The sequence below is a fragment of the Trachypithecus francoisi genome, unplaced genomic scaffold (genome assembly GCF_009764315.1).
Source record: "Trachypithecus francoisi isolate TF-2019V2 unplaced genomic scaffold, Tfra_2.0 Contig00156, whole genome shotgun sequence".
NCBI classification, from domain to species: domain Eukaryota; kingdom Metazoa; phylum Chordata; class Mammalia; order Primates; family Cercopithecidae; genus Trachypithecus; species Trachypithecus francoisi.
The window spans coordinates 82731-109463 of NW_022680493.1; the positions used below are offsets into that span (position 1 = coordinate 82731).

A 26733-nucleotide genomic window follows, 5' to 3' on the forward strand; every position below is an offset into this window, starting at 1 on the left:
GGCGGAGGCGGCCACTCCACAGGTTTGGGAACGCTAGGACTTGCACTGCTCCTGAGCCATGCCCCGCCAGCCGGAGACTTCCGCACTCTCGGGCTTGCTGAGTGGAGAAAAGGGCTCCAGAACATTCCACGAGCGTCGGGAAGCCGGGTTAGCACCAACCCCCACAAGGCCTTTCGGCGCAGCTCCTCCCGACCCGTGCGCCCCCGCGCCGTTGCCCTGGTAACCGCTGGGCGGTGGCAGCGGCCGAGAGGGGCGGGACTTCCGGCGGGTGACGCGCCCGGTTCGGCTACAAAAGACGACGGCTGCGGCGCGCCCGGCGGAACTTTCCAGAACGCTCGGTGAGAGGTGGAGGAGCGGTAACTGCCCGAGCTGCGCACAGCTCCGCGCTCCTTCCCGCTCCCTCACACACCGGCGTCAGCCCGAACCGGTGAGTTTGAGCCCTCGAGCTTTCCCCGGTCTCCTGGCTGGCGCCATCGGCGCCGGGAAACCGATGGAGCCGCGGTCCGGAGGCCGTTGGCCGCGTGGGCAGGAGCGTTGTCAGTTCCTGGGCCCACGATTTCCCTTTTGGAGGGCTGGTGCGGTGCGCTGGCAACCCATCCCCGGGACGCACAGTGAATGGGCCCGAGACTTTTCCTAGACCTCCCTCCGTACCCAGCCTGGGATCTCCAAGGAGCTGCTGCCTTCGCCTGTCCGTCCGTGCGCGCCCCCGCGGCCCCCCTCCCCGTCCGCGCTCGGTGTTGGGGGCGGGGGGCGTTGGTGACCCTGCGCACGCGCACAGAGAGCTAGGGGCGAGGGGATGCGTGGGGAGCCGGGCGGAGGCTGCGGCTTTCGTTTTCTCTTTCCCTGCCTCCCCTCCTTTTCTTTGTTGAGGGCTGGGCTTTTCCCTCCGCCACTTGGTTCCAGGGTGGGAGGGAGAAAGGAAGGAAATCTTAGCGGTCGGCGCCAAGTGCAAGGGGAAACCTGGCAGGTAAACTCTGCCAGCCTGAGGGGCGAGAGGGATTCGGCCGTGAAAGTGGAGAAGCTGTAAGCCGTGGGCGGTAGAGGGTTTGCTGTGTGGAGCTGGTAATCTGCTTTATAAATCTCCCCCCACCACTGTGTGCCCAGATGTTTTTTTCTGGAAAGTGTATGGAGTTTATCAGATTTACCAAAGACGGTGATAGTGTAATGACCAGTAAACTGAACATAACAGTGCTGCTTTTGGTTACAACTGTCACCGCCTCTAAGGGAAACGGGAAGAATCCAGGTAATAGTTGTGTTATATTAGTATGGAAGCTTTGGTGTGGGAGAATGGGAACCAGGTGCTACAAGGCGGCTCTCGAATTACTTCCCAGTAATGATTATTAGTTTGTTTTGTCTGTTGTTTATAGCTGAATTATCCCAGGAATTGTTACCTTTTTGGTGAAATTTAGGGGCAGTGGTGTTCTTATAATCGGATTTGGCAAAGAGATTATTCGGCCTTAGCTCTCATTTTTATTTAAAAACTACCAGTTGAAAGCCGGTTAAAGTTGCATTTTCTTATTTCAGGCAGAAGATGGTGAAAGAAACAACTTACTACGATGTTTTGGGGGTCAAACCCAATGCTACTCAGGAAGAATTGAAAAAGGCTTATAGGAAACTGGCCTTAAAGTACCATCCTGATAAGAATCCAAATGAAGGAGAGAAGGTGAGTAGTATATACTCTTAAACATATCTGAATAGTTCTTTGCCAGATGTATAGTATTTCTATTATGATCTGAAATCGAGTATCTAATATAGTAATTATGATCACTTCTCGGTCTTTTTAGCTAAGATCAAGTGTAATGTAGCCAGGTAACACTTGTTTTTAAAAAAAAAATGAAATTCACTCTTTTCTCAAACAGTTTAAACAGATTTCTCAAGCTTACGAAGTTCTCTCTGATGCAAAGAAAAGGGAATTATATGACAAAGGAGGAGAACAGGCAATTAAAGAGGGTGGAGCAGGTGGCGGTTTTGGCTCCCCCATGGACATCTTTGATATGTTTTTTGGAGGAGGAGGAAGGATGCAGAGAGAAAGGAGAGGTAAGAATCTAGTCTTTGTGCAGCTAACTAAAGTTAGCTGTTGGTCAGAGCAGATCTTTGAGAAATCACCCATTTTAAATGCTTGTTTACATGTTGGTATAATGTTGCAAACTGACCACAGACTGCCTCTGATTTATGGTGTCGTGTTTTTTGTTGTTGTTGTTTTGTTTTTTGTTTTTGAGATGGAGTTTCCCTCTTACTGCCCAGGCTGAAGAGCAACGGCGTGATCTCAGCTCAGGGCAACCACCACTTCCTGGGTTCAAGCGATTCTCCTGCCTCAGCCTCCCAAGTAGCTGGGATTACAGGCATGTGCCACCCCACCCCGCTAATTTTGTATTTTTGTAGAGAGGGGGTGTCACCATGTTGGTCACGCTGGTCTTGAACTGCCAACCTCAGGTGATCCGCCTGCCTTGGCGTCCCAGAGTGCTGGGATTACAGGTGTGAGCCACCATGCCCGGCCAATGGTGTGGTTTTTTTTTTTTTTTAATGAGATTTAAAGGACCTAAAAAAATAGCCAATAGAGTGGTAGCAAATGACTGCTTCCAAAAATCTTAGATGTTATCAAACAAATTATGAGAACAGAACAGGTGCTGTGGCTCATGCCTGTAATCCCAGCACTTTGGGAGGCCGAGGTAGGTGGATCACGTGAGGTCAGGGTTTGAGACCAGCCTGGCCAAGATGGTGAAACCCTATCTCTACAAAAAATACAAAATTAGCTGGCTGTGGTGGTGAGCGCCTGCAATCCCAACTCCTCTGGAGGCTGAGGCCCGAGAATCGCTTGAACCCTGGAGGCAGAGGTTGCAGTGAACCGAGATCGCGCCACTGCACTCAAGCCTGGGCAACAGGAGTGAATCTCTGTCTCAAAAAAAAAAAAATACAAAAATTAGCCAAGCGTGGTGGTGCGTGCCTGTAATCCCAGTTACTTGGGAGACAGGCAGGAGAATCACTTGAACCCGGGAGGTGGAGGTTGCAGTGAGCTGATACCGCACCATTGCACTCCAGCCTGGGCGACACAGCGAGACTCCGTCTCAAAAAAACAAAAGGAGAAAGTATATAGCAATATAATTTTCCAAGTCCTTCTTACAGATCTTATTTGGTGTTCCCTCACTCCCCAAAGGAATTCGATGGTAGGTACAGTGGCCTTTTTCAAATAAGAGTAAGTTAAAGTTGAGAAATGTAAAACTTTTTCAAGCTCATATAGCAAACCAACAGAGCCAGGGCTGAAAACTGGTTCGTTGCCTGCCACCTATCTAATGTTGCTTCAGCTTTATTGTGTCAAAATTATGTATTTAATATATTTATCAGGAAAGTGGCCTATGGGCTCTAGAAATACTGCTCATAGGAATAAAGTGTTTAAGTCAAGAGAAATTAGTCTCACTTTATTCCCAGTAGTGTATACAAACAAGGGCTGATGAGCAGAACCAGTTTTAGAACGAATGGCCAAGCCATTAAGTTTCACTTTGAGCTTCTAAGATATTTAAACTCCTTAAAAAGAAAGTCCACAGTCCAAATCACTTGCTTGGTAAATTGGTAGAATTTGTCCACAAAACAGTAGTGGTGGTTTTTCACTTACCTTACAAAGAACTGACCTGCAGGTTAACATTGGCAAGCTCTTTTATGTGGCTTTAGATCATATTGAGAGGTTATTTTTGGGGAAATGTGCTTCATCAAGCTCTAGAAGCTTTATTTTTGCTTCCTTATACTCTCAACACTGTACAAAATAAGGGCAGCTAGATTTTAGTGTGCCAAAACTAAAGGTGGAGCTTATAAGCAGAAGGACATAATTAATGGTATTTCATGCTTGATTAGAAAGTAAAAATGTTCATTAGGCATGTATAGAAATGAGTTTGAGAACTCTTCAGTTGGTGGAAAGGCAGTAATATGTGAATAAGTCCTTGTGGAAGGATCACTAGCTAGGAACTTATAACTTATTAGCAGGTGACTTCATATTTCTAACCTCAGTGTCCTTATGAGATCTTGACCTTCCATTTCCCATTCTGATTTAAGTGAAGTAAGGCACTCCTTAGGAGCCACTGGCCATGTGTGGCTCCATTAATTTAAGACAAAAACAAAACTACAGTTTCTTAGTCTGGCCACATTTACATGCTCAATAAGCACATGTGATTGGTGGCTGCTGTGTTGGATAGAACAGATATGAAACATTTATCACTGCAGAAAGTTCTGTTGGGCAATTCTATTATAAAAGGTATGAGAAATTTGGCCTTTAAAACAACCGGTGCTGGCCCAGTAGTAAATGGGCTGTTTTCTACTAAATCAGGAAGAAGTAGAAATGGATACTCTTCTGTGGTGACTCAATAAATGCATCAACTTCCCTGGCCAATCTTGATTAATGAGAATTTACTGTGCTACAGAATTTTTGGATGAAGTAATTGGCCACGTTGCTCAATACGGTACGAAGTGAAAGCTTCAAAGCATATATTGTGACAGAAATGAATGTTTGGATTATTGTGAAATGTGCCCTTTTAAATAACATTGGTTTTTCTCAAGTGACTTTGAGGTTAATGTTTCTGCTTACCATATTTCCAAGATGGTCACGTCTATGCCCTTAGGCAAATATTTAATTTCTGACCTGATTTTCCCTCATCTGTGATTACATCACAGTTTGAGGATATTCTGTGTATATAGTAGGTAGTCAACAGATGTACCTTGTGAGGTTCATCTTTTATTGTCCTTTCACATTTTTTATGTTGCTTTTAGCACAAGTAAGATTCAACATCAAACAGATTTGTAATGAGAAATATTTTGTTTTAGGCAAAAATGTTGTACATCAGCTCTCAGTAACCCTAGAAGACTTATATAATGGTGCAACAAGAAAACTGGCTCTGCAAAAGAATGTGATTTGTGACAAATGTGAAGGTATGGGGTTTTTTTTGTTTTGTTTTTTGTTTTTTTAAACATCTTTAATATGACACCTGAAAATGAAGCTAAGACTTCCTGGATATGTAAAATTGACTCAGGTACACTATGTAGATTTTGGGGGAGGGGAGGGCTGATTCAAAGAAAACCAACTGAAAACCTGCCACCTGAAGAAATAACAGCACTTTTTTCTGTGTATATTTCAAATATAATTGGGATCAAGCTAGTTTGGTATCTTTTTTGTAATAAGTAAAAGTTATTTATTGGAAATGAGGTATGTTCTAATAAGAATAAAACTCATTAAAATGATTTCATCAGTTATATATATTCAAAGGGTAGCATTCCATCAGACTTTGAAAATATTAAAAGTACAGCATTTAGGAATTGTCATTTACTACTGTATACACTACTAATTCATACGTTATTCAATTTTCTTTTTAAATTTAGGTAGAGGAGGTAAGAAAGGAGCAGTAGAGTGCTGTCCCAATTGCCGAGGTACTGGAATGCAAATAAGAATTCATCAGATAGGACCTGGAATGGTTCAGCAAATTCAGTCTGTGTGCATGGAGTGCCAGGGCCATGGGGAGCGGATCAGTCCTAAAGATAGATGTAAAAGCTGCAACGGAAGGAAGATAGTTCGAGAGAAGAAGATTCTAGAAGTTCATATTGACAAAGGTGAGTTCTGAGCTACTTATTCTGCAGTCTTGAATGCTGTGGCAGATTTATTAACATTTTATAGTTGTTTAAAAACCATTCTTAATTAGGTTATATATGATCCTATCACTCAGAAATAGATCTTAGCAGCATAATATATAATGTTTTTCCATCCAGACATAATTTTACATATTGGTATATTACTAATAGAAAATAAGGAATCTCCTCATTTAATATAAACAGGATCATCTTTTGAAATCAGTGGTCCTGTAAATGATTGAATAGTGTTCCAAATTTAATTCTCTGCTGTTAAACCATCGTTCTTCTATCTTTTAAAAAATCAGAATGAAGTTATTTGAACACATTCTTAATTAAGAGTTATTAGATCAAGGGATAGGCATACTTTTAAGGATTTGAGAAGGGAGTTAAGTGAAGAATTGAGTCTCATTAAAATTCATGGATTTTTTTGTTTTTTCGGAGACAGAGTTTCGCTCTCATTTCCCAAGCTGGAGTGTGCAATGGCACGATCTTAGCCCATTGCAGCATCTGCCTCCCAGGTTCAAGCAATTCTTCTGCCTCAGTCTACCAAGTAGCTGGGATTACAGGCACCCAGCACCACGCCTGGCTAATGTTTTGTATTTTTAGTAGAGACAGGGGTTTCACCATGTTGGCCAGGCTAATCTCGAACACCTGCCTCGGCCTTCCAAAGTGCTAGGATTACAGGCATGAGCTACCACACCTGGCCTCATGTTTATTTTTTAAACTAATGGACATGTTTTCTATTCTTTGTTTTTTTTCCTGAGATAGAGTCTTGCTCTGTTGCCCAGGCTTGAGTGCAGTGATGCCATCTTGGCTCACTCTAACCTCCACCTACCAGGTTCAAGTGATTCTCCTACCTCAGCCTCCCAGGTAGCTGGGACTACAGGTGTGTGCCACCATACCTGACCTGGACTTGTTTAAATAAACGTATTGGTCTACTTAATTGGCTTACTTGCCCGTTTGTTGTATTTAAATGCTCTGTTAATTGATTTGAAAGAATTTAGACTACTTTTCCTTTTTTTTTAGACATGACACTTCTCTACCTATTGGGCTCCAGATTTAGAAATAATTATATAACTTTTTTTTGGGGGGGGGGGATTTGTCAGTTTTTAAATTTTACTCTTGTCAACTTACAAAAACCTTTTAAAATGTATTATGGCAATACATTGCAGAAATTTTAAGAAATGTATGTAACCCCAGAAGGAAACTTAAATCAACATTATGGTAATCTCTTTTCAGATTTTGCTGTTTTTAAATGGGTCTACTATTATACTGTACTATGGTGTGATACCAATCTGGAACTGTTAATATACAAATCTACATTAACATAAGTGGCTGCAATAGGATTCTATCATGTGACTCATTATACTGGCCTCTCTGACCCCCAGGGTTTTCCACCCAAGAATGTAGTACATTGAAAGGTAAAATAAGTTTCCTTGGCCAGTTGTTGAACTTAATGTGTTTCCCACTTAGTGGGCCCATGCCTGGGGTTTATACTTTGAGGTGTTCTTGATACCAATAGCTTATAGAGTAAGTCTTTACTTAACGTCGATAGGTTCTTGGAAACTGAGACTTCTAGCAGAATGACCTCAAATAATGTCATGCAGGTCCTCAAATAATGTCATGTCACTGTAACACAGCCGAGGGGGAAAGAACCTATCAACAATGAACTCTAAGTGAGAACTTGAAATTAATGCCCTCAGCAAGTGCAGGCATTTGTGCTATGTCTACCTTTGCTCTTCATTCAGGAAAACCTAGCTGAGTTTGCTTCCCTAGCATAACAAGTTATTTTGCCTCAATACACGATTAAAGACAGATTGTTTAATTTTGTCAGTATATGATAATGATAGGGCTTTTAAGTCCTTATTTAAGAGGTACATACTGAAGTATTTGTGGGCTAATGGATGTGGTTGGAGTTTACTTGAAAGTATATGTGGGGGCCATGGGTAGGGGTATATAATACATGAAATATTAGTCATGAGTTAGTAACTGCTGAAGCTAAATTGGATGGATATGTAGGAATTCATTGTACTGTTGGCTCTTTTTATACAGGTTTAATATTTTCCATACTAAAAGGTGAAACACGATTGCTCTGTTAGGTAACCAGAGTGATCTTGGGAAATAATCAGGAGATAACTGCTTCGGTGTAACATTCTACAAACACAGGTTTTCTCACATGAGTTACGTTGTAAGAGTTGTTGTCCAAACCCTTACTGAACTAAAATATGTGGGTCAGAGGTGAGGGGTAGGGAAGTCTCAGTAAGAAGAAAAAAAAAAAAAGCATGTTTAAGAGCCGTTAGAAAATACTTCTCTCCCTGTGTTTTATGGACCACATGGGCTAAGGGAGGGTCTAGCGCTGATTGTTTTGTTTGCTTGCTTGTTTTAATTTAAATGCCACAAGGTCTGGAACTCCTGTGCTCCAGGGTGCTATCCTCAGGGTATCCTCCTGACTCTGCCTCCCAAAATGTAGTTACCCTTTTTTAAGGGGACTATACTGAATAGTTCTTAAAAATAACAGATTTTCAGGCACAGGGGCTCAGGTCTGTAATCCTAACACTATAGGAGGCCGAGACAGGAGGATCCCTTGAGCCCAGTAGTTCAAGACTAGCCTGAGTGACATGACAACCCCCGTCTCTATTTAAAAATAAAAATTTAAAAAAGCTGGTCCCCAGCTACTCGGGAGGCGGAGGTGGGAGGATCACTGGAGCCCAGGAGATGGAGGCTGCAGTGAGCCATGTTTGTGCCACTGCACTCCAGCCTAGGCAACAGAGCAAGATCCTATCTCAATAAAAGATTATAGATTTAACATTTTTTAGTTTTATGTATAAATATTACAATAGAGAGAAGGGTTTTGATTTACATTGCTGTTAGACTTAATAGAAGTAATTTGATGTGTTATAAGTAATGAAATTGAAATAGTTAATTAACATTTTTTGGTTATAACCAGTGTTTGCCAGTCATGGTTTAGTACCAGCATATACCTGTTTAGTTAATACTCTCAACATTGCTAATGAGGTGTAGGTGTCTGTGGGAAAGTTGAAACTTGGAAAGGATATGCAGCTTCCCCAGGGTAATCCAGCCAGTGAATAGCAGCTCTGAGATTTGAAGGCTGGTCTCTTTGCCCCTAGAGTTTGTATTCTCCACTATGATACCTTTTTTCAGGAGCAAATTGGACTGAACTACTTAAGTGGGCTTTCTTAGTTATTTCTGTGATTTTTACGCATAAACAAACATGTATAGATTTTATGATTCTGACCTTAGTTGGATATTTAATAAGAGTATAAAATTTATGTTTTTAGGCATGAAAGATGGCCAGAAGATAACATTCCATGGTGAAGGAGACCAAGAACCAGGACTGGAGCCAGGCGATATTATCATTGTGTTAGATCAGAAGGACCATGCTGTTTTTACTCGGTAAAGACTTTTATCAACCACTCAAACTGATATCTTACATATTTGGGTTGTTGGTTTTGGTTTTTTTTGTTTGTTTGTTGTTTTAAAGTGTTTTCCATTACTTTTGGAACCTATTTCCTGGAAAAAGATTGTTAACCATTGTTTGGATCATAAGAGGTTGAATACATAGGATCAGATTTTTAGCTTTTTGTCTCTTAAGTATGGAACGTTGAAAATGTGTTTCAATTAGATGTTTTGTGTGAACCTAAATAGCAGATGGCTGGGGAAAACATCCCTGGACAAAAATTTGCCCTCAGTCTTTGTAAAACAATTTAAGTGCCTTAAAACTCTCACCAGTTTTCAATCCCAAGTTCATGATAAAGTTGAATTGCTTTTAATTGTAAATACCCAAAAGCATCTCTGTAGGAAACTTAAATTAGAACAATACTAAGTATAAATTCAGGTCTACCATTTTGAACTAAATAATGAGTATGATGAACACTGAAGCACAAGAAAAATTGATGATAAACAGCACATGTTTGTGTCAAATATGTCCATGGCTAACATAACAGACCCTCTGTGCATGCTATATTCCCAGCAACTTGGGAGGCTGAGGTGGGAGGATCACTTGAGGCCAGGAGTCCTAGCTTACTGGGGAGGCCGAAGCAGGAGAGTGGCTTGAACTCAGGAGTTCAAGGTTATGATCATGCCCACTGCATTCTAGCCTGGGTGACAGTAAAAACCCATCTTTCTTTTTTTTTAAATGGACTGGAGGTGAAATTGGGAACATCTTAACTGGTTTAGAATGAAATAATATTTTGGCTGGGTTTGGTGGCTCACGCCTGTAATCCCAGCACTTTGGGAGGCCAAGGTGGGTGGTCAGGAGTTCAAGACCAGCCTAGCCAACATGGTGAAATGCCATCTCTGCTAAAAATACAGAAATTAAGGCCGGGCGCGGTGGCTCAAGCCTGTAATCCCAGCACTTTGGGAGGCCGAGACGGGTGGATCACAAGGTCAGGAGATCGAGACCATCCTGGCTAACACGGTGAAACCCCGTCTCTACTAAAAATATAAAAAACTAGCCGGGCGAGGTGGCAGCGCCTGTAGTCCCAGCTACTCGGGAGGCTGAGGCAGGAGAATGGCGTGAACCCGGGAGGCGGAGCTTGCAGTGAGCTGAGATCCGGCCACTGCACTCCAGCCTGGGTGACAGAGCGAGACTCCGTCTCAAAAAAAAAAAAAAATACAGAAATTAACCAGGCGTGGTGGCAGGCCCTGAGACAGGAGAATCACTTGAACCGGGGAGGCGCGGAGTTCGCAGTGAGTTGAGATGGCGCCACAGCGCTCCAGCCTGGGCAAAAAGAGCAAAACTTGGTCTCAAAAAAAAGACTAATATTTTACAAATGTCTGAAGACAATGGGAAATGTTGTCAAGCTCAGGATTTTGATGCTGTCATTTGAGAAGAGCATTAAAGCCGGGCGCGGTGGCTCAAGCCTGTAATCCCAGCACTTTGGGAGGCCGAGACGGGCGGATCACGAGGTCAGGAGATCGAGACCATCCTGGCGAACACGGTGAAACCCCGTCTCTACTAAAAAAATACAAAAAACTAGCCGGGCGAGGTGGCAGGCGCCTGTAGTCCCAGCTACTCGGGAGGCTGAGGCAGGAGAATGGCGTAAACCCGGGAGGCGGAGCTTGCAGTGAGCTGAGATCCGGCCACTGCACTGCAGCCCGGGCGACAGAGCAAGACTCCGTCTCCAAAAAAAAAAAAAAAAAGAGCATTAAAGATGCTTTCTTTCTTTCTTTCTTTATTTATTTATTTTTTTGAGACGGAGTTTCACTTAACAAGCCCAGGCTGGAGTGCAATGGTGCGATCTTGGCTCACGGCAGCCTCCAACTCCCGGGTTCAAGCGTTTCTCTCACCTCAGCCTCCCGAGTAGCTGGAATTACAGGTGCCTGCCACCATGCCCAGCTAATTTTTGTATTTTTAGTAGAGACGGGTTTCACCATGTTGACCAGGCTGGCATCGAAATCCTGACCTTAGGTAATCCACCTGCCTTGGCCTCCCAAAGTGTTGGGATTAGAGGTCTGAGCCACTGCGCCTGGCCCAAAGATGTTCTATTAATGTGGGTTGGAAAATAGGAAAGTCTAAGCATGAGAAAGGAGGAAGTGGGCTGTTACGTTATATATGAAAGGTTGTGTTCACTTACAATATGCCAGGAACTATTATTTCACGTACATCAATGAGGAAATTCTTACAGTCCCTTTAAATTGGACGTATCCTCATTGTTTAATTTCATAAAGCCTAAATTATTTAGGACCCTGCCCAGGCTAGAGTGCAGTGGCATGATCTCAACTCACTGCAACCTCTGCCTCCAGGTTCAAGTGATTCTCCTGCCTCAGCCTCCCGAATAGCTGGGACTACAGGTGTGCGCCACCATGCCTGGCTGATTTTTTGTATTTTTAGTAGAGATGGGATTTCACCATGTTGGCCAGGCTGGTCTTGAACTCCAGACCTTAGGTGATCCACCCTCCACAGCCTCCCAAAGTGCTGGAATTACAGATGCGAACCACAGCGCCCGGCCTAACCCTCACTCTTGTGAGTTTTTTGTGTTTTTTTTTCCTCTGAGAAACCAGATTTAAAATTAGGTAATGAAACAATTCACAGATGGTAAATGGTAAAGGCTGCCTAGAGTGTGTGGAATGACTTTGAAACCTTATCTAGGAAACAGGGCTGGCAGGTTCCACATGTTTGTTCTTCCCAGATCTCTGCTCTGTTTGATTTTTATGATTGGGGAAGAAAAGGGTGTCTTTGTAAAAGACCCTTTGCTTTTATTAAACAAAAAAACAGCTTGCTTTGGTACATCTACTGATTGGTGATTTGAAGAATATAAATAATGTGTCATATTTTATGCAGACGAGGGGAAGACCTTTTCATGTGTATGGACATACAGCTGGTTGAAGCATTGTGTGGCTTTCAGAAGCCAATATCCACTCTTGACAACCGAACCATAGTCATCACCTCTCATCCAGGTATGGGAACTAGGCAAGCTTAAGCTTCTCTTTTCTATTGTAGTATTTTCCTCGTCTCCCAATAACAAAGTGTAGTTATAGGCACTGAGGGAAACCCATTGTTTTTCTTTCTTGGTTACATATTCTCTGGGCTGAGATGAAGTTATAAAGTGTTGGCTTTCTTAGCAGCCCTTGGAAAACCCGTAAGTGAAAGGTAACGGGATTGTTTTGCCACATAGTTTTATTCCTGCCAATGAGCTGCTAGGACAGTGCTCTTGTTCTTTATATTCCCTGCCTCATAAAAATGTGACCGTACTTAAGGAAGAACTTGGCTTCAATGTTTTTAGGTCAGATTGTCAAGCATGGAGATATCAAGTGTGTGCTAAATGAAGGCATGCCAATTTATCGTAGACCATATGAAAAGGGTCGCCTAATCATCGAATTTAAGGTAAGCTGTAAAGTACTTTAAGAATATTTGAGAAAATTAGCTTACTAAAACCTGATAAAGTAAAATTTCAGCCAGGTGCAGTACCTCATGCCTGTAATCCCCGCATTTTGAGAGGCTGAGGCAGGAGGATCCCTTGAGTCCAGGAGTTTGAGAACAGCCTGGGCAACATAGTGAAAGCCTGTCTCTTTTTAAAAAAGAAAAAAAAAATAAAATTAAAATTTCTTAATGCCAAGCAACCTGAAACTTAACATTTTTTGTTACTCAGCAAGAAATACATGGATCTGGCCACGTGCCACTGGCACACGCCTATAATCCCAGTATTTTGGGAGGCCAAGACAGATGGATCGCTTGAGCTCAGGAGTTCAAGGCCAGCCTGGGCAACATGGCAAAACCCCACCTCTACAAAAAATACAAAAATTTAGCCAGGCATGGTGGCACGCACCTATAGTCCCAGCTACTCAGGAGGCTGAAGTGGGAGGATTGCTTAAGCCTAGGTGGTCAAGGCTTTAGTGAATCAAGATCATGTCACTGTACTTCAACCTGGGTGACAGAATGAGACCCTGTCTCAAAAAAAAAAAATTACCTAATACTACTGATTCCTGTCATGTTGAGCTTTCTTTGTTGAGGATGGGTTTTTTTGCATCATTAATTGGATATTTAAAGATAGGTTGTGGGGCCAGGCGCGGTGGCTCAAGCCTGTAATCCCAGCACTTTGGGAGGCTGAGATGGGCGGATCACGAGATCAGGAGATCGAGACCATCCTAGCTAATATGGTGAAACCCCGTCTCTACTAAAAAATACAAAAAACTAGCTGGGCGAGGTGGCGGGCGACTGTAGTCCCAGCTGCTCGGGAGGCTGAGGCAGGAGAATGGCGGGAACCCGGGAGGCGGAGCTTGCAGTGAGCTGAGTCCGGCCACTGCACTCCAGCCTGGGCGACAGAGCGAGACTCCGTCTCAAAAAAAAAAAAAAAAAAAAAGATAGGTTGTGGGAGGGGTGTGTGGGACAAGTGGGTATTTTACTAATGAAAGGTTGTAACTGGCATCTTAAAGTTCAGAGGCGCTTTACAATAATTGCAGATTTCTTGGCAAAGTAGTGTAATGCTTGATTTGTTAATAGGTATAAAGCAATCCAGTCATTTTCCTCAGTCTTAAATCGGCCTGTCACCACAAAAATATTAATTAAAACTTTTTTTTCCTTTTTGAGACGGAGTCTTGCTCTGTCACCCAGGCTGGAGTGCAGTTCAGACAAGTCTCCTGCCTCAGCCTCCTGAGTAGCTGGTATTACAGGTGCCCGCTGCCATGCTGGGCTTTTTAGTAGAGATGGGGTTTCACCATATTGGCCAGGCTGGTCTCAAACTCCTGACTTCAGGTGATCTGCCCACCTCAGCCTCCCAAAGTGTTGGGATTTGTCATCCCAATTGTATGAGCCACCGCACCTGGCCTAAAAACATCTTTGGCTAAGAAAGAACTACCCTTTTGAGAGTAAGAATAGCTTTGTTTAAATATCTCGTAAGAAGAGTTAGGCTGTTGCAGGATGGGTTTTGGTATTAAAAAGTCAGTTTGCTGGATAGAACAATGGTTGTTAAAGTGCAGTTTTATTTAATACAATCATTTTTAATAAAGCCTGGCTTTTGGTCATAATCCTTGAGCTCCAGTTCAGAGTATGCTATGCATTGTGCCTTTTAAGAGCCTGTTCCGAGATTGGCAGATTCACCTAAATATTACGTGTTTACATGTCTTTTTCTGGGGAAAATGGGTCCATGATACTAAGGAGCTAATGATGAAATCAGATTGAACAGTAAAAATTTCTTTCGAAGGTAAACTTTCCTGAGAATGGCTTTCTCTCTCCTGATAAACTGTCTTTGCTGGAAAAACTCCTACCCGAGAGGAAGGAAGTGGAAGAGACTGATGAGATGGATCAAGTAGAACTGGTGGACTTTGATCCAAATCAGGAAAGACGGCGCCATTACAATGGAGAAGCATATGAGGATGATGAACATCATCCCAGAGGTGGTGTTCAGTGTCAGACCTCTTAATGGGCCAGTGAATAACACTCACTGCTGGCATTTAATGTGCATTAGTGAATAAGTGAAGGACTGTAATCATAATATGCTCACTACTTGCTCTTGTTTTTGTTTTAATATTCAACTATAGTAGTGTTTTAAAAAGTTAAATGAAGAATAAACGCAAATATAAAAGCTCTGACTTGGCCCTGTATGTATGATGACTTCAGTGTGCAAGATGAAGTTTAATACCTGTAAAAACTACAAAGAAGTTCCCCTAGCATTTCTAGGCCAAACGTTGTAATTGACTTCAGCTATGTACGTGGACAAGCTTAGACTGAAATGCTAGGTATATGTGTTGGCTTCAGTGTATGACCTTCATTGTTAAGCTATGAAAGTAAAACTCTGTATTTAACTGGCAATGAGGGAAAAAAATTTGTAGAGAAATGTTGGTCTGTATAGTTCTTTGTATTAAGTGGGATTCATTGTAATGCCTTTGCATTTATTCTATTGCCTCAACTGTTACTTGAAGATGGCGTAATATATAATTTATCCTGTGGTATCAGTGATAAAAATGATACCTTTCTGTAGGAGGGGTTTATCATAATATGCTGCTTCTTGAAGGCTTGCACTTCCAGAATTGTGTTTCCTTCTGCTGTGCCATTCATATATATATATATCCATATATATCTTGACCAGTCCTGGCCATTTGCCCCCCTCCTTGTCTGTGGACCGTAAGCCGGAGTAGTGACTTCAAAGCTGGATAATGTAGAAATTAAAGTGAAAAGACCTTTATGTGGAGAAGTAATTTGCATGCATAATATAGGAAGGTGTTCTTTAGGTATGTTACAGGATTACTTTAAACCATTTGATTTATGCTCCAAAGTAATGTTGGTAGTATAGCAAATTATGATGAATAGCTTTAATTGTATGTTTAAAAGTCTCATATGTTCACATGCTTAAATCGGTATCAGAATTTAAGCAATTCTTGAAATGTATTGTCTCCTTAATATACTAATTACAAAGCATCTCCAATATGTGTCACTACAGGCTTTTTTTTCCCCCAGATCATCAAGTTTTGGCTTTTAAGATACATAACTTGATTTTAGCTAGTGTGAATGAGTGATACAAAAATACTATTGAACTATAGTTAAATATTTAATAGGATGGAGAGTAAAAGTGGAGGACTGGGTAATGAGCCAAGAAGGGAACTTACAAAACTATGCATACATTGGAGTGAGCGTGAGAGAACAAGTTCTCATAAAGAATACAAGCTTAGGCCGGGCGCGGTGGCTCAAGCCTGTAATCCCAGCACTTTGGGAGGCTGAGACGGGCGGATCATGAGGTCAGGAGATCGAGACCATCCTGGCTAACATGGTGAAACCCCGTCTCTACTAAAAAATACAAAAAAACTAGCCGGTCGAGGTGGCGGGCAACTATAGTCCAGCTACTCAGGAGGCTGAGGCAGGAGAATGGCGTGAACCTGGGAGGCGGAGCTTGCAGTGAGCTCAGATCCGGCCACTGCACTCCAGCCTGGGCGACAGAGCGAGTACTCCGTCTCAAAAAAAAAAAAAAAAACAAGCTTAAGAAGGAGAACTTTGTGTTTAAAAAGTAAGGTTCCCAACCCATCTGTGTTTGTCAACTTCTTTTAGTCTGTGCCAGACAGCCACAGCTACCCTAAAGTTAAAAGAGATGTGAAGCAGATGTTCAGGAAAGTATAATTGGCTGGTGCTCAAAAAAGTGCTTGTGACAGATTTCAGTTTTCACTGGGTTTATGTACAAATTCTAAAAATTTCTCAACCTGCGTTTTAATACATTCAAGAGCATTGTTTAGGGCTGGGCACGGCGGCTTATACCTGTGATCCCAGCACTTTGGGAGGACAAGGCAGGCAGATCACCTGAGTCAGGAGTTTGAGACTAGCCTGGCCACCTTGGTGAAAACGTGGTGTACTTTACTAAACGTACAAAAATTAGCCAGTAGCACTCACCTGTAGTCGCAGCTACTCGGAAGGCTGAAGCAGAATTGCTCGAACCCAGGTCAGGAGGTTGCAGTGAACTAAGATCATGCCATTGCACTCCAGCCTGGGTGACAGCAAGACTCCGTCTCAAAAAAAAGAAAAAGCATTGTTTATAGGACACTTTAAAATTTTTAGGCCGGGCGCGGTGGCTCAAGCCTGTAATCCCAGCACTTTGGGAGGCCGAGACCGGCGGATCCCGAGGTCAGGAGATCGAGACCACCCTGGCTAACACGGTGAAACCCCGTCTCTACTAAAAATACAAAAAACTAGCCGGGCGAGGTGGCGGCGCCTGTAGTCCCAGCTACTTGGGAGGCTGAGGCAGGAGAATGGCGTAAACCGGGAGGCGGAGCTTGCAGTGAGCTGAGATCTGGCCACTGCACTCCAGCCTGGGTGACAGAGCGAGACTCCGTCTCAAAAAAAAAAAAAAAAAAATTTTTTTACAAATCTCACAAGGTTTTCGGCATTTGTTAGTCATAAGGGAAATGCACATAAAAACCAGATACTACTTCATACCTACTAGGATAGCGCTGATCCAAAAAATGGAAAATAGAATATGGAGAAATTGGAACCCTCTGTACTTTGTTGGTGGTAATGTAAAACGTTGCAGTTGCAGTAGAAAAAAAAAGCTAAACATGGAATTACCATATGACCCAGAGCTGGCCCTCCTTTTTGGGTTTCACATCCATGGATTTTATCAACCTTGGATCAAAAACAATTGGGAAAAATTGTTTCCTGACCATGTACAGACTTACTCCCTAAACAATACAGTATAACAGCTGTTTACATAGTATTTACATTGTATTAGGTATTACAAGTTAACCTAGAGCTAGATGGCTAAATTATGCAGGATATGTAGGTTGTATACAAATAACCATGCCGTTTTATGTCAGGGACTTGAGTATCCTCAGATTCTGGTATCCATGGAAAGTCCCGGAACCAGTACCCCCATGGATACTGAGGGATGACTATACAAAAGGAATTAAAGACAAGAATGGAGGCCTGGCGTGGTGTCTTATACCTCTAATCTCAGCACTTCGGGCAGCCTAGGCAGGCGGGTCACCTAAGGTCAGGAGTTGAAGTCCAGCCTGGCCAACATGGTGAAACCCCATCTCCACTAAAAAGACACAAATTAGCCGGGTGTGGTGGCGGGCGCCTGTAATCCCAGCTACTTGGGATTCTGAGGCAGGAGAACCCAAGGGTTCAAGGAGAACCCAAGATTGCATCACTACACTCCAGCCTGGGTGACAAGAGTGAGACTCTGTCTCAAAAAAAAAGTACTCGGATGGTGTTCATGCAGCATTCTCAACAGTCCAAAGTAGAAACCTGAGTGTCCACCAACAAATGGTTAATGTGTACAATATACTGTGAAATAGTCACTAAAAGGAATACTTTTTACACTTCCCCCAAATATGAAGCACATTCCTGTTTGATACGTGAATGAACCTTTAAAACATGCTAAATGAAATAAACCAGACACAAAAGGACAAATATTGTATAATTTCACTTACATGAACTAAACTAGGCAAATGCATTGAGGCAGAACAGTACCAAAGGCTGAGGGGAGGGGAAGGAGAAGTTAATTGACAATGTTACAGGGCTTCTGTTTAGGGTGATAACATTTTGGAAATACAATAGTGGTTGCATAACATTGTAAATGCCACTGAATTGCAAAATTGTTTGGGAATTTTGTTATATATGTTTTACAATAAAAAATCCTAAGAACACTAAAAGTCGTATTAGGTCGGTTGGTGCAAAAGTAATGTGCCATTACTTTTAATGGCAAAAACCGCAATTACTTTTGCACTAACCTAATAGTTATATCCTGAAGAGGCAGAAACTGATAGGTTTGTGTAGTTTTTCAGCTTGTATTATTACCACTAACAGCCTCTGTTGAGCCCTTTATTACCATGTAAGCAGCCATATTTAATTCTCAGGACGTAATGAGGGAGAGCCTATGAAAAAACAAAGCCCCTTAAAACATTAACCAAGGACATCACAAAAATACAAGTTCCAGCACTAACTCTGCTTTCTCTGTGATGCTTCTCCTGCCCGTTCATACTTGTAGAGAATAGGAGTAGAGGCCAATTATGTCCCTTGAGAGTGCTCTTGGAACAGTGGCAAATTTTCTGTCCATGAAATTAGCTTCTCAACTTTTTTGTACATATGGTACTGGCTCTTAACCTTGGCTACCATTGGAGTTACCCGGGAAACATTAAAACACTGATCAGGTCCCACCCTCCAGGGGTTCTGTATAACTTGGCTGGGTGTAGCCTAAGCATCAAAATGATTATGTGCAGCCAAGGTTGAAAGCCACCAATACTGACACATTGATTTAATATTAACCACTGGAACAGAATACCTCTGTTAAAATAGCCGTGGAAGGTTAAGTAATGGGCAGCCCCTGCTATTGCAAGTTTTTTGTTGATCTTTTTTTTTTTTTTTTGAAGCCAAGTCTCACTCTGTCACCCAGGCTGGAGTGCAGTGGCATAATCTCTGCTCACTGCAACCTCTGCCTCCCAGGTTCCAGCTATTCTTCTGCCTCAGCCTCCTAGGTAGCTGGGACTACAGGCGTGAGCCACCATGCCCAGCGAATTTTGTATCTTTTAGTAGAGATGGGGGGGGGGGGTGTCACCATGTTGGCCAGGCTGGTCTCGAACTCCTGACCTCATGATCCGCCCACCTCGACCTCCCAAAGTGCTGGGATTACAGGCTTGAGCCACCGCACCTGGCCTATTGCAAGTTTTAAACAAGCTCAGTCCATGGAACTTCCTAACTTGGACATACACTTCATAGCAATTTCTTCTCTTAAAATAGTGGAAAATGAAGCTTTAAGAGCACAGTGAATGAGAACACTAGCAAGCTATGGCAATTAGAAAAAATGTGATTTTAAGAGTCAGTCTTGGCCGGGCGCGGTGGCTCAAGCCTGTAATCCCAGCACTTTGGGAGGCCGAGACGGGCGGATCACGAGGTCAGGAGATCGAGACCATCCTGGCTAACATGGTGAAACCCCGTCTCTACTAAAAATACATAAACTAGCCGGGCGAGGTGGCGGGCGCCTGTAGTCCCAGCTACTCGGGAGGCTGAGACAGGAGAATGGCGTAAACCCGGGAGGCGGAGCTTGCAGTGAGCTGAGATCCGGCCACTGCACTCCAGTCCGGGCGACAGAGCGAGACTCCGCCTCAAAAAAAAAAAAAAAAAAAAAAAAAAAAAGAGTCAGTCTTGCACCTTTATCATTTAAATTGGTCATCTCAGCATGAACCTTCTGAGACTGACAGCAAGAATTAAAACACCTTTTGTATACGCGGAAACTACCCTATAGTCTACCTGCTCTCAAATCTGAGCATGCTTGCTGGGTCCCCACCACCAGTTTCTGATTCTGTAGGTCTGGGATAGGACCTTAGAATGTGTCTTTCAAACAATTTATCAGGTGACACTTTAAGAACCACTGTTCTAGCACAAGCCAAACAAATGACAGCAAAGACTGACATCCAGAATCCTGTAATTCGATTCTCCACTCATCTCACTACCTGTGCTCTGCTTAGGTAAATGTTTTTGCAGAATGTGGAGGAACAACCCATGTATTCTCTGCCCCTGCCCAAACCTAAAGATTGAGGAGAAACTTAAGCAATATTAAGAGTGAGGCAACAGAGAAAAGAAACCTAGCTTTGGAGTCACATCTGGTTTTCAATGCGAGCTTCATGCAAGTTGAACTGTTACGTCCCTCACGTCTGGAAACCTGTTTCTTCATGTGTATTTGCGCACCCTCATTACATTGTTCTGAGAATTAAACATGGCTACTTACATAGCAATGAAGGGCTCAACAGACGCTGTTAGTGGTAGTAATAATACAAGCTGAAAAAAAACTGGTGAAGAAGATACTGAATTGTACCTGAGATTTATACCATTTGCTGTTTAAAAAATAAACCATATCACCCCAAAATACCTCCGCGCAATGTTTTCCAGTCATTAATTCAACAGTCGCATGGGGGATAGGACAAATGTCCTTTTGTTCATGGAATTTTAACGCCAGTTTAGCTTCTATGTTAAGAGCTGGAGAGCAGCATCCGTTAAATCTGGTGGCTGCAGCAGAGCACTTCCCTAGCAATCCACTGCACACGGCCAATTCAGAAGGAAGTGCGTACTGATTCCCGGCAGCCGACTCCGTTCGCTTAGCTGCTGCCACCCGCCCTTACCACGATGTGACCGCCAATTTTTTAACAGTGGCTTCACCCGAAGTCTGCAGGCCCTGACACTTGGCTCTGGCGGTTGTGCGGTCTCCCTGCCCCGGGTAAGGGGCTCCACCGGCCCTGGACCCAAGATGGGACTCCTGCCTCGCGCCCACCCGGAGCAGCGGCGCCCCAGATCCGGCCGCCGACCCCGCGCGTGCGCCGCCTGTCCCTGCAGCGGTGTGGCTGTGCGGGCGCTAGAAGGGAGCTGGGCTATCCCAGCCTTCAGTGCTGGAGGGACGGCCGCATGGGGCTTTCTTTAGAAAGGCTAGGCGCCCAGCAGTGTTAAGGACCGTGTGCGCATTTAAAGACAAAAACACTTTTTCAGGTTTGTACGAAATGAGGTTGTAGAAAGATTAACAAGGGTTACCTGGGAAAGGCAGATTTTCAACTCAGCGTTTACATGTTCACCCAGTGCATTATTTTATTTAAAAAGAAGAAAAATATACACTTAATGGCTCCTAATCCAGCTCTGTTTGTCTGGTCTCCCAAGACACCTATCATTTGCCCAGCACATACCTTGCCGCTATGCCACACTGCAGTCCCCGGGAAGGTTCCCTGTGCTTAGATCGCCTCCCAGTTCCTCTAGGAAGCCTTTCCCAACCCTTTCGCGTTAAGGGCCCCGCTTCTCATCATCAGAAAGGTGACTTGAGCTTTTATCGGTTTTAGTTACTTCTTTTAATATGCTCTTCTTCCCTATGTTTAGGCGAGTCTTTTTTTTAACCATATTCAGCACTTGGTGCCAGCAACAGAAGTGTTGTTCCATAAAAATTCCTAGCATAAACCAACACGTGCTGACTAGATTCTCCATCTTCATAAACGGTGGTACAAACTATGCATATCATAACTACCAGCTTCATGAGGTCAAAACTAAATCAAAAATTCTCAAAGACTTTAAAAAATTTTTTTAGCATAAACTGTTTCCTCTAACTTAAACTTCTCTTACTTAAGTGAACGTGTCTTTCCACTGGGATGGCTGTCTACATTCTCAGGAATCCTGAATTCATGACTATGTTCAACTCCCATGACCATTTTTAAATCATCAAAATGGCAGCAAATGACATTACCTGGGCCAAAAAGCTGCAGGTTTTGTGGCAAATGGGAAATGTGTTACAGAATATGACTGGGAAAGAGGGATTTCTTAGTGCTGCTCAGAATTAATTCAGCAAACACTGAACGTTACTAAGTGCCCCACATAGGATCATACTGCATTTCAGGTCACAACCAAAGGTAAATTACAAGGCTGGGCGCCGTGGTTCATGCCTGTAATCCCAACACTTTGGGAGGCCGAGGCAGGTGGATCACCTGAGGTCAGGAGTTCAAGACCCGCCTGACCAACATGGTGAAACCCCCCCCCCCCAACCACTAAAAATATAAAAATTAGCCAGACATGGTGATATGCGCCTGTATTCCCAGCTACTTGGGAGGCTAAGGCAGGAGAATCAATTGAACCTGGGAAGTGGAGGTTGCAGTGAGCTGAGAGGGCACCATTGCACTCCAACCTGGGCAACAAGCAAGACTCCATCTCAAAAAATTAATTTTTTAAAAAAGTAAATTATAAGACTGCAAAACTTTTTTTAAAAAACCTTCCCCACTAGTATGTACCTAATAAATGCTAACATTTAAAAGGGGGCACAAAAGGCCTGTGGAAACAAGAACTCACATTCTTGAAAGTAATGCCTAGCACAGTATCTTCCTCATCATCAGAGGTGCTCTATACATCTTCAGTTGAAACATGAAACAGACATCCATATGCAAAATATTTTCAAGGGTTTTGTTGACTTATACATGTTTTTCTTTAGCTAACTGGTAATGATGCACATTACAAAGGAGACTTCTCTAAATCTCAAGTCCTTTTGCTAATTTTTCTTTGAAATAGCACATTTCCAATGCCAAACCATCCCCTACAATGTACAAAGGGGAGATGACAAAACTCTGAATTCTTGTAACAGATCCTGCAACTAGTTCTATTCAGAAGATGGAGACAATATTCCCTGGAGTTGACTGAACATGTGAGAAGGCACAGCTCAGAAGGAGAGGAAAGTTGAGGGCAGTGAAATGAGAACCTATGCATCACCTGGCCTTTTTACATGCTAGTCTATCCTACTATCCCAGGAATTCACTTCTGCTATACTTGAGATTCGGGGATAATAATGTCACTCCTCCTCCCAAATTCTAAGTAAATATGTTAACTAGATGAGCATTTATTTACATTTTAGAACAAAGTCTCCAGAAAGGTATAAAGTTTATTAACATATTTTTTAAAAAAAGACGGGCCGGGCATGGTGGCTCACGTCTGTGATCCCAGCACTTTGGGAGGCCAAGGCAGGTGGATCACTTGAGGTCAGGAGTTTGAGACCAGTCTGGCCAACATGGTGAAACCCCATCTCTACTAAAAATACAAAAAAATTAGCCAGGCATGGTGTCGCACACCTGTAGTCCCAGCTACTCAGGAGGCTGAGGCAGGAGAATCGCTTGAACCTGGGAGGCGGAGGTTGCAGTGAACCAAGATCGTGCCGCTGCACTCCAGCCTGGGCAACAAGCAAAACTCCATCTCAAGAAAAAAAAAAAAAAAAAAAAAAAGATGGAACAGAACACAGCTACTGAATATGATATAGTTCCTTATTTACAAGTTTTACTATAGGAGGGACATTTTAATCAGCATTTCAAATAATCAAAGGAGTAGAATGTTTTTCTAGAAATATCAGTATTTCACTCTCCAGGTATAAGATTAATGAAAACATTAAATGACTGCACCAGTCAGAAGAAGATAAACTAATACCTTAAAAATATATTTAAAAAAGGAAGGGGTACTTGCTACTTAAACATGAATTTTCACAAAATTATTCTTGTGACTAATTCAGACAATCTATTTGCTTAAAAAAGTTGGCCAAAAAAAAAAAAAGAAAGAAAAAAAAAAGCACATTACATGAATATGCCTTCATTTAAGTATGTGCTTTCAAGCTGATTTAAAAAGAAAAGTTGAATTATGGTTTCCAGAGCTTTAGGAGTCCATCTTCACTGTAGGTAGCAATCAGGTTCTGATGAGGGTGATGTGCAATACCAATCACATCCTTCTCGTGCACCTGGAACACGTAAAGCACAGGGTTAGGGTGTACAGATCTGCAATAAATCACTCTGATGACGCTTCCAGAGCTGGGTGGAAGGGAAAGAGATCAAGGCCTGATATTCCAAATGGCATAGGAGAAAGATGGAGGAAGGTTTTCCAACTCACATCACATTGTGACATAATAAGAAATAAACTTTAGGCTGGGTGCAGTGGCTTATGTCTGTAATCCCAGTACTTTGGGAGGCGGAGGCAGGTGGATCACTTGAGATCAGGAGTTCAAGACCAGCCTGGCCAACATGGTGAAACCCCGTCTCCACTAAAGATACAAAAAACTAGCCAGGAGTGGTGGCATGTGCCTGTAGTCCCAGTTACTCAGGAGGCTGAGGCAGGAGAATCACTTGACTCCAGGAGGCAGAGGTTGTAGTGAGCTGAGATCACACCACTGCACTCCAGCCCAGGTGACAGAGTGAGACTCCTTCTCAAAATAAAATAAAATAAAATAAAAAACAAACAAACTTGTTTAGTGTTAAGCCACTGAGATTTGGGGATCATCATAGCAGCTGACATTAATTTTACTTCTTGAATTTAACATGGAGCTAAATGTTTTAAAACAATGTTTTTTATACTGAGGGTCACATTGATAGCAGTCTGGAAAAGGCACATACTTCAGAGTTCAGAAAGACACAAGTCTTACCATATTTCTTTAGATGAACTTAGTAAGTAATACTCACTGTCAAAGTTCTCTCCAGTTTGCCAGTGACTGTACTGAAACAGTAGAGCACAAAGTCCTCCCCTACACAGTAGATCCATTCACCACGGGGAGAGAGGGCACAGCAAACAAAGTCCCCACCTTCTCTTTTACCAGAACTGAAGCTTCTGACAATCTAGATCACACCACACCCCAAGACAAAAACATCAGGATTAGTAGCAGCTCAACCATGTGCAGCCTTTTCAAGTGACATTTTTACGTTGTTATTTTGCACTCTGGTTTACTATCATTTGTAATTAGATCTCCAATCCTGTTCAGCATGTGCTAACTCCCAGTGCCTGGGAAATATTCAGTAGATAAGTAATCTAAACTAAATGGCAGACAAAAATTTAGAATTCATACATCCCACATCACCAATCATGCCCTAAAGAGACATATTACCCTTAAGCAAATTTCATTGCCATACATAAAATAATTTTGTAAATCAATATACCAGTAGTTCTCAAAGCTTTCTGGATGTCTGCTCCCCAGTTTCCTCTAACAGAACGAGAAGCTTTCCCCATGCAGGATGATACTCTGTCTCTAAGACTTTGCTTGTTCTATTGATACAACATTAAAATCATCATAAACCAAGCTGAGAGAAACCAATCCGAAAAGTCTACATACTATATGCTTCCATTTCTATACCATTTTCAAAATGATAAAATTATAATAATGGAAAACAGATCAGTGATTGCCAAAGGTTAGGGCTTGGAATTAACTTGAAATTTAAAACATGATACCATTTGCATTAGCAGCCCCAAAGTGAAAATACTTAGGTATAAATCTAACAAAATACATACAATATTTAAATGAGGAAAATTACAAAATTCTGATGAATGATATCAAAGAACTAAACAGAGAGATATTCTATGTTCATGAATAGGAAGACTCAATATGGTAAAGACGTCAGTTCTTCCCAACTTAATCCATAGATTTCACACAATCCCAATCAAAATCCCAGCAAAGTATTTTGTGGATATTGACAACCCAATTCTAAAGTTTACACAAAGAGGCAAAAGACCCAGAATAGTGAACTCAATATTGAAAAAGAAGGACAAAGTTGGAGAGCTCACAATACCCAACTTCAAGATTTACTACACAGCTATAGTAATCCAGACAGTGTGGTATTGGTAAAAGAACAAACAGATGAATAGAACAGAATACAAAGCCCAGAAATACACTCAACTGATTTTTGACAAAGAAGCAAAAGCAATGTAATAAAGAAAAGATAGTGTTTTCAACAAGACATGCCATAACTGGACACTTATATGCAAGAAAATGAATCTAGACACAGTAAAATAAAGACCTTACAGTCTTCACAAAAATTAACTCAAAATGGATCACAGACCTAAATGTAAAACTCAAAATTGTATATAAAACTCTTAGAGAACAAAAAAGAAAATCTAGATGATCTTGAGTTTGATGACTTTTTAGAGACAATTCCAAAGACATGATCCATGAAACAACTGATAAGCTAGACTTCATTAAAATTAAACACTTTTGCTCTGTAAAAGCCACTGTCAAGAAAATGAAGCCAGATGCAGTGGCTCATGCCTGTAATCCCAGCACTTTGGGAGGCTAAGGCAGGAGGATCACTTGAGGCCAGGAGTTTGAGACCAGCCTCAGCAACATGGCAAGACCCCATTTCCACACACACACACACACAAAATGTCGGGCATTGTGGCACATGCCTGTAGTCCCAGCCACTTAGAAGGCTGAGGCGGGAAGATTTCTTGAGCCCAGGAGCTCAAGGATGCAGTGAGCTATGATCATGCCACTGCACTCCAGCCTGGGCAATGGAGCAAGACTCTGCCTCCAAAAAAAAAAAAAAAAAAAAAAGACAAGCCATGGATGGGGAGAAAATATCTGTAAAAACTAGATTTGATAAAGAACTATTATCCAAAATATATAAAGAATTCTTAAAACTCAACAGCAAGAAAACAACCCAATTGAAAAATGAGTCAAATACCTGAAACAGACACCTCACCAGAAGTACACAGATGACAAATAAGCACACGAAAAGATTTCCACATTTCATTAGGGAAATGCAAACTAAAATGAGATACCACTACACACCTATTAGAATGGCCAACATCCAGAACACTGACCACACCCAGTGCTGGTGAGGATGTGCAGTAACAGGAACTCTCATTCACCAAGGGTGAGAATACAAAATGATACATCCATTCTGGAACAGTTTAATAGTTTCTTA

At 42.4% G+C, this 26733-nt stretch overlaps 2 protein-coding genes across 3 annotated transcripts in view; one reads left to right on the forward strand and one right to left on the reverse strand.

Moving 5' to 3' along the window:
• The first annotated feature begins 252 nt into the window (after positions 1–252).
• On the forward strand, positions 253–15491 carry DNAJA1 (DnaJ heat shock protein family (Hsp40) member A1). 2 transcript variants are annotated; one of them, XM_033186640.1, is made up of 10 exons: positions 298–427; positions 1123–1243; positions 1525–1663; positions 1860–2037; positions 4810–4914; positions 5362–5589; positions 8907–9021; positions 11912–12027; positions 12354–12454; positions 14271–15491. In XM_033186640.1, exons 3-10 carry the CDS (start codon positions 1532–1534, stop codon positions 14487–14489), a joined length of 1194 nt encoding a protein of 397 aa, XP_033042531.1. In that variant the 5' UTR covers positions 298–427; positions 1123–1243; positions 1525–1531; the 3' UTR covers positions 14490–15491. The 2 variants fall into 2 exon arrangements, with proteins under 2 accessions (XP_033042445.1, XP_033042531.1); XM_033186554.1 differs by lacking the exon at positions 1123–1243 and having other exon boundaries at positions 253–427.
• Positions 15492–21098: 5607 nt separating this feature from the next.
• SMU1 (SMU1 DNA replication regulator and spliceosomal factor) overlaps positions 21099–26733 on the reverse strand; it is a 33260-nt gene continuing 27625 nt past the window's right edge. The window contains exons 11-12 of the mRNA XM_033187611.1: positions 24502–24654; positions 21099–23786 (exon numbers count right to left, since the gene is read on the reverse strand). Coding sequence (XP_033043502.1) covers positions 23688–23786; positions 24502–24654 — 252 coding nt within the window. The 3' untranslated portion in view covers positions 21099–23687. The remainder of the gene's footprint in view (positions 23787–24501; positions 24655–26733) is intronic.

Bases quoted from the DNA above. Each gene is read 5' to 3' on its own strand.
- DNAJA1 (XM_033186554.1), top strand. From the start codon at position 1,532: ATGGTGAAAGAAACAACTTACTACGATGTTTTGGGGGTCAAACCCAAT. The intron at 1,664-1,859 runs GTGAGTAGTATA...TTTCTCAAACAG, and splicing joins ATCCAAATGAAGGAGAGAAG to TTTAAACAGATTTCTCAAGC. The intron at 12,028-12,353 runs GTATGGGAACTA...CAATGTTTTTAG, and splicing joins AGTCATCACCTCTCATCCAG to GTCAGATTGTCAAGCATGGA.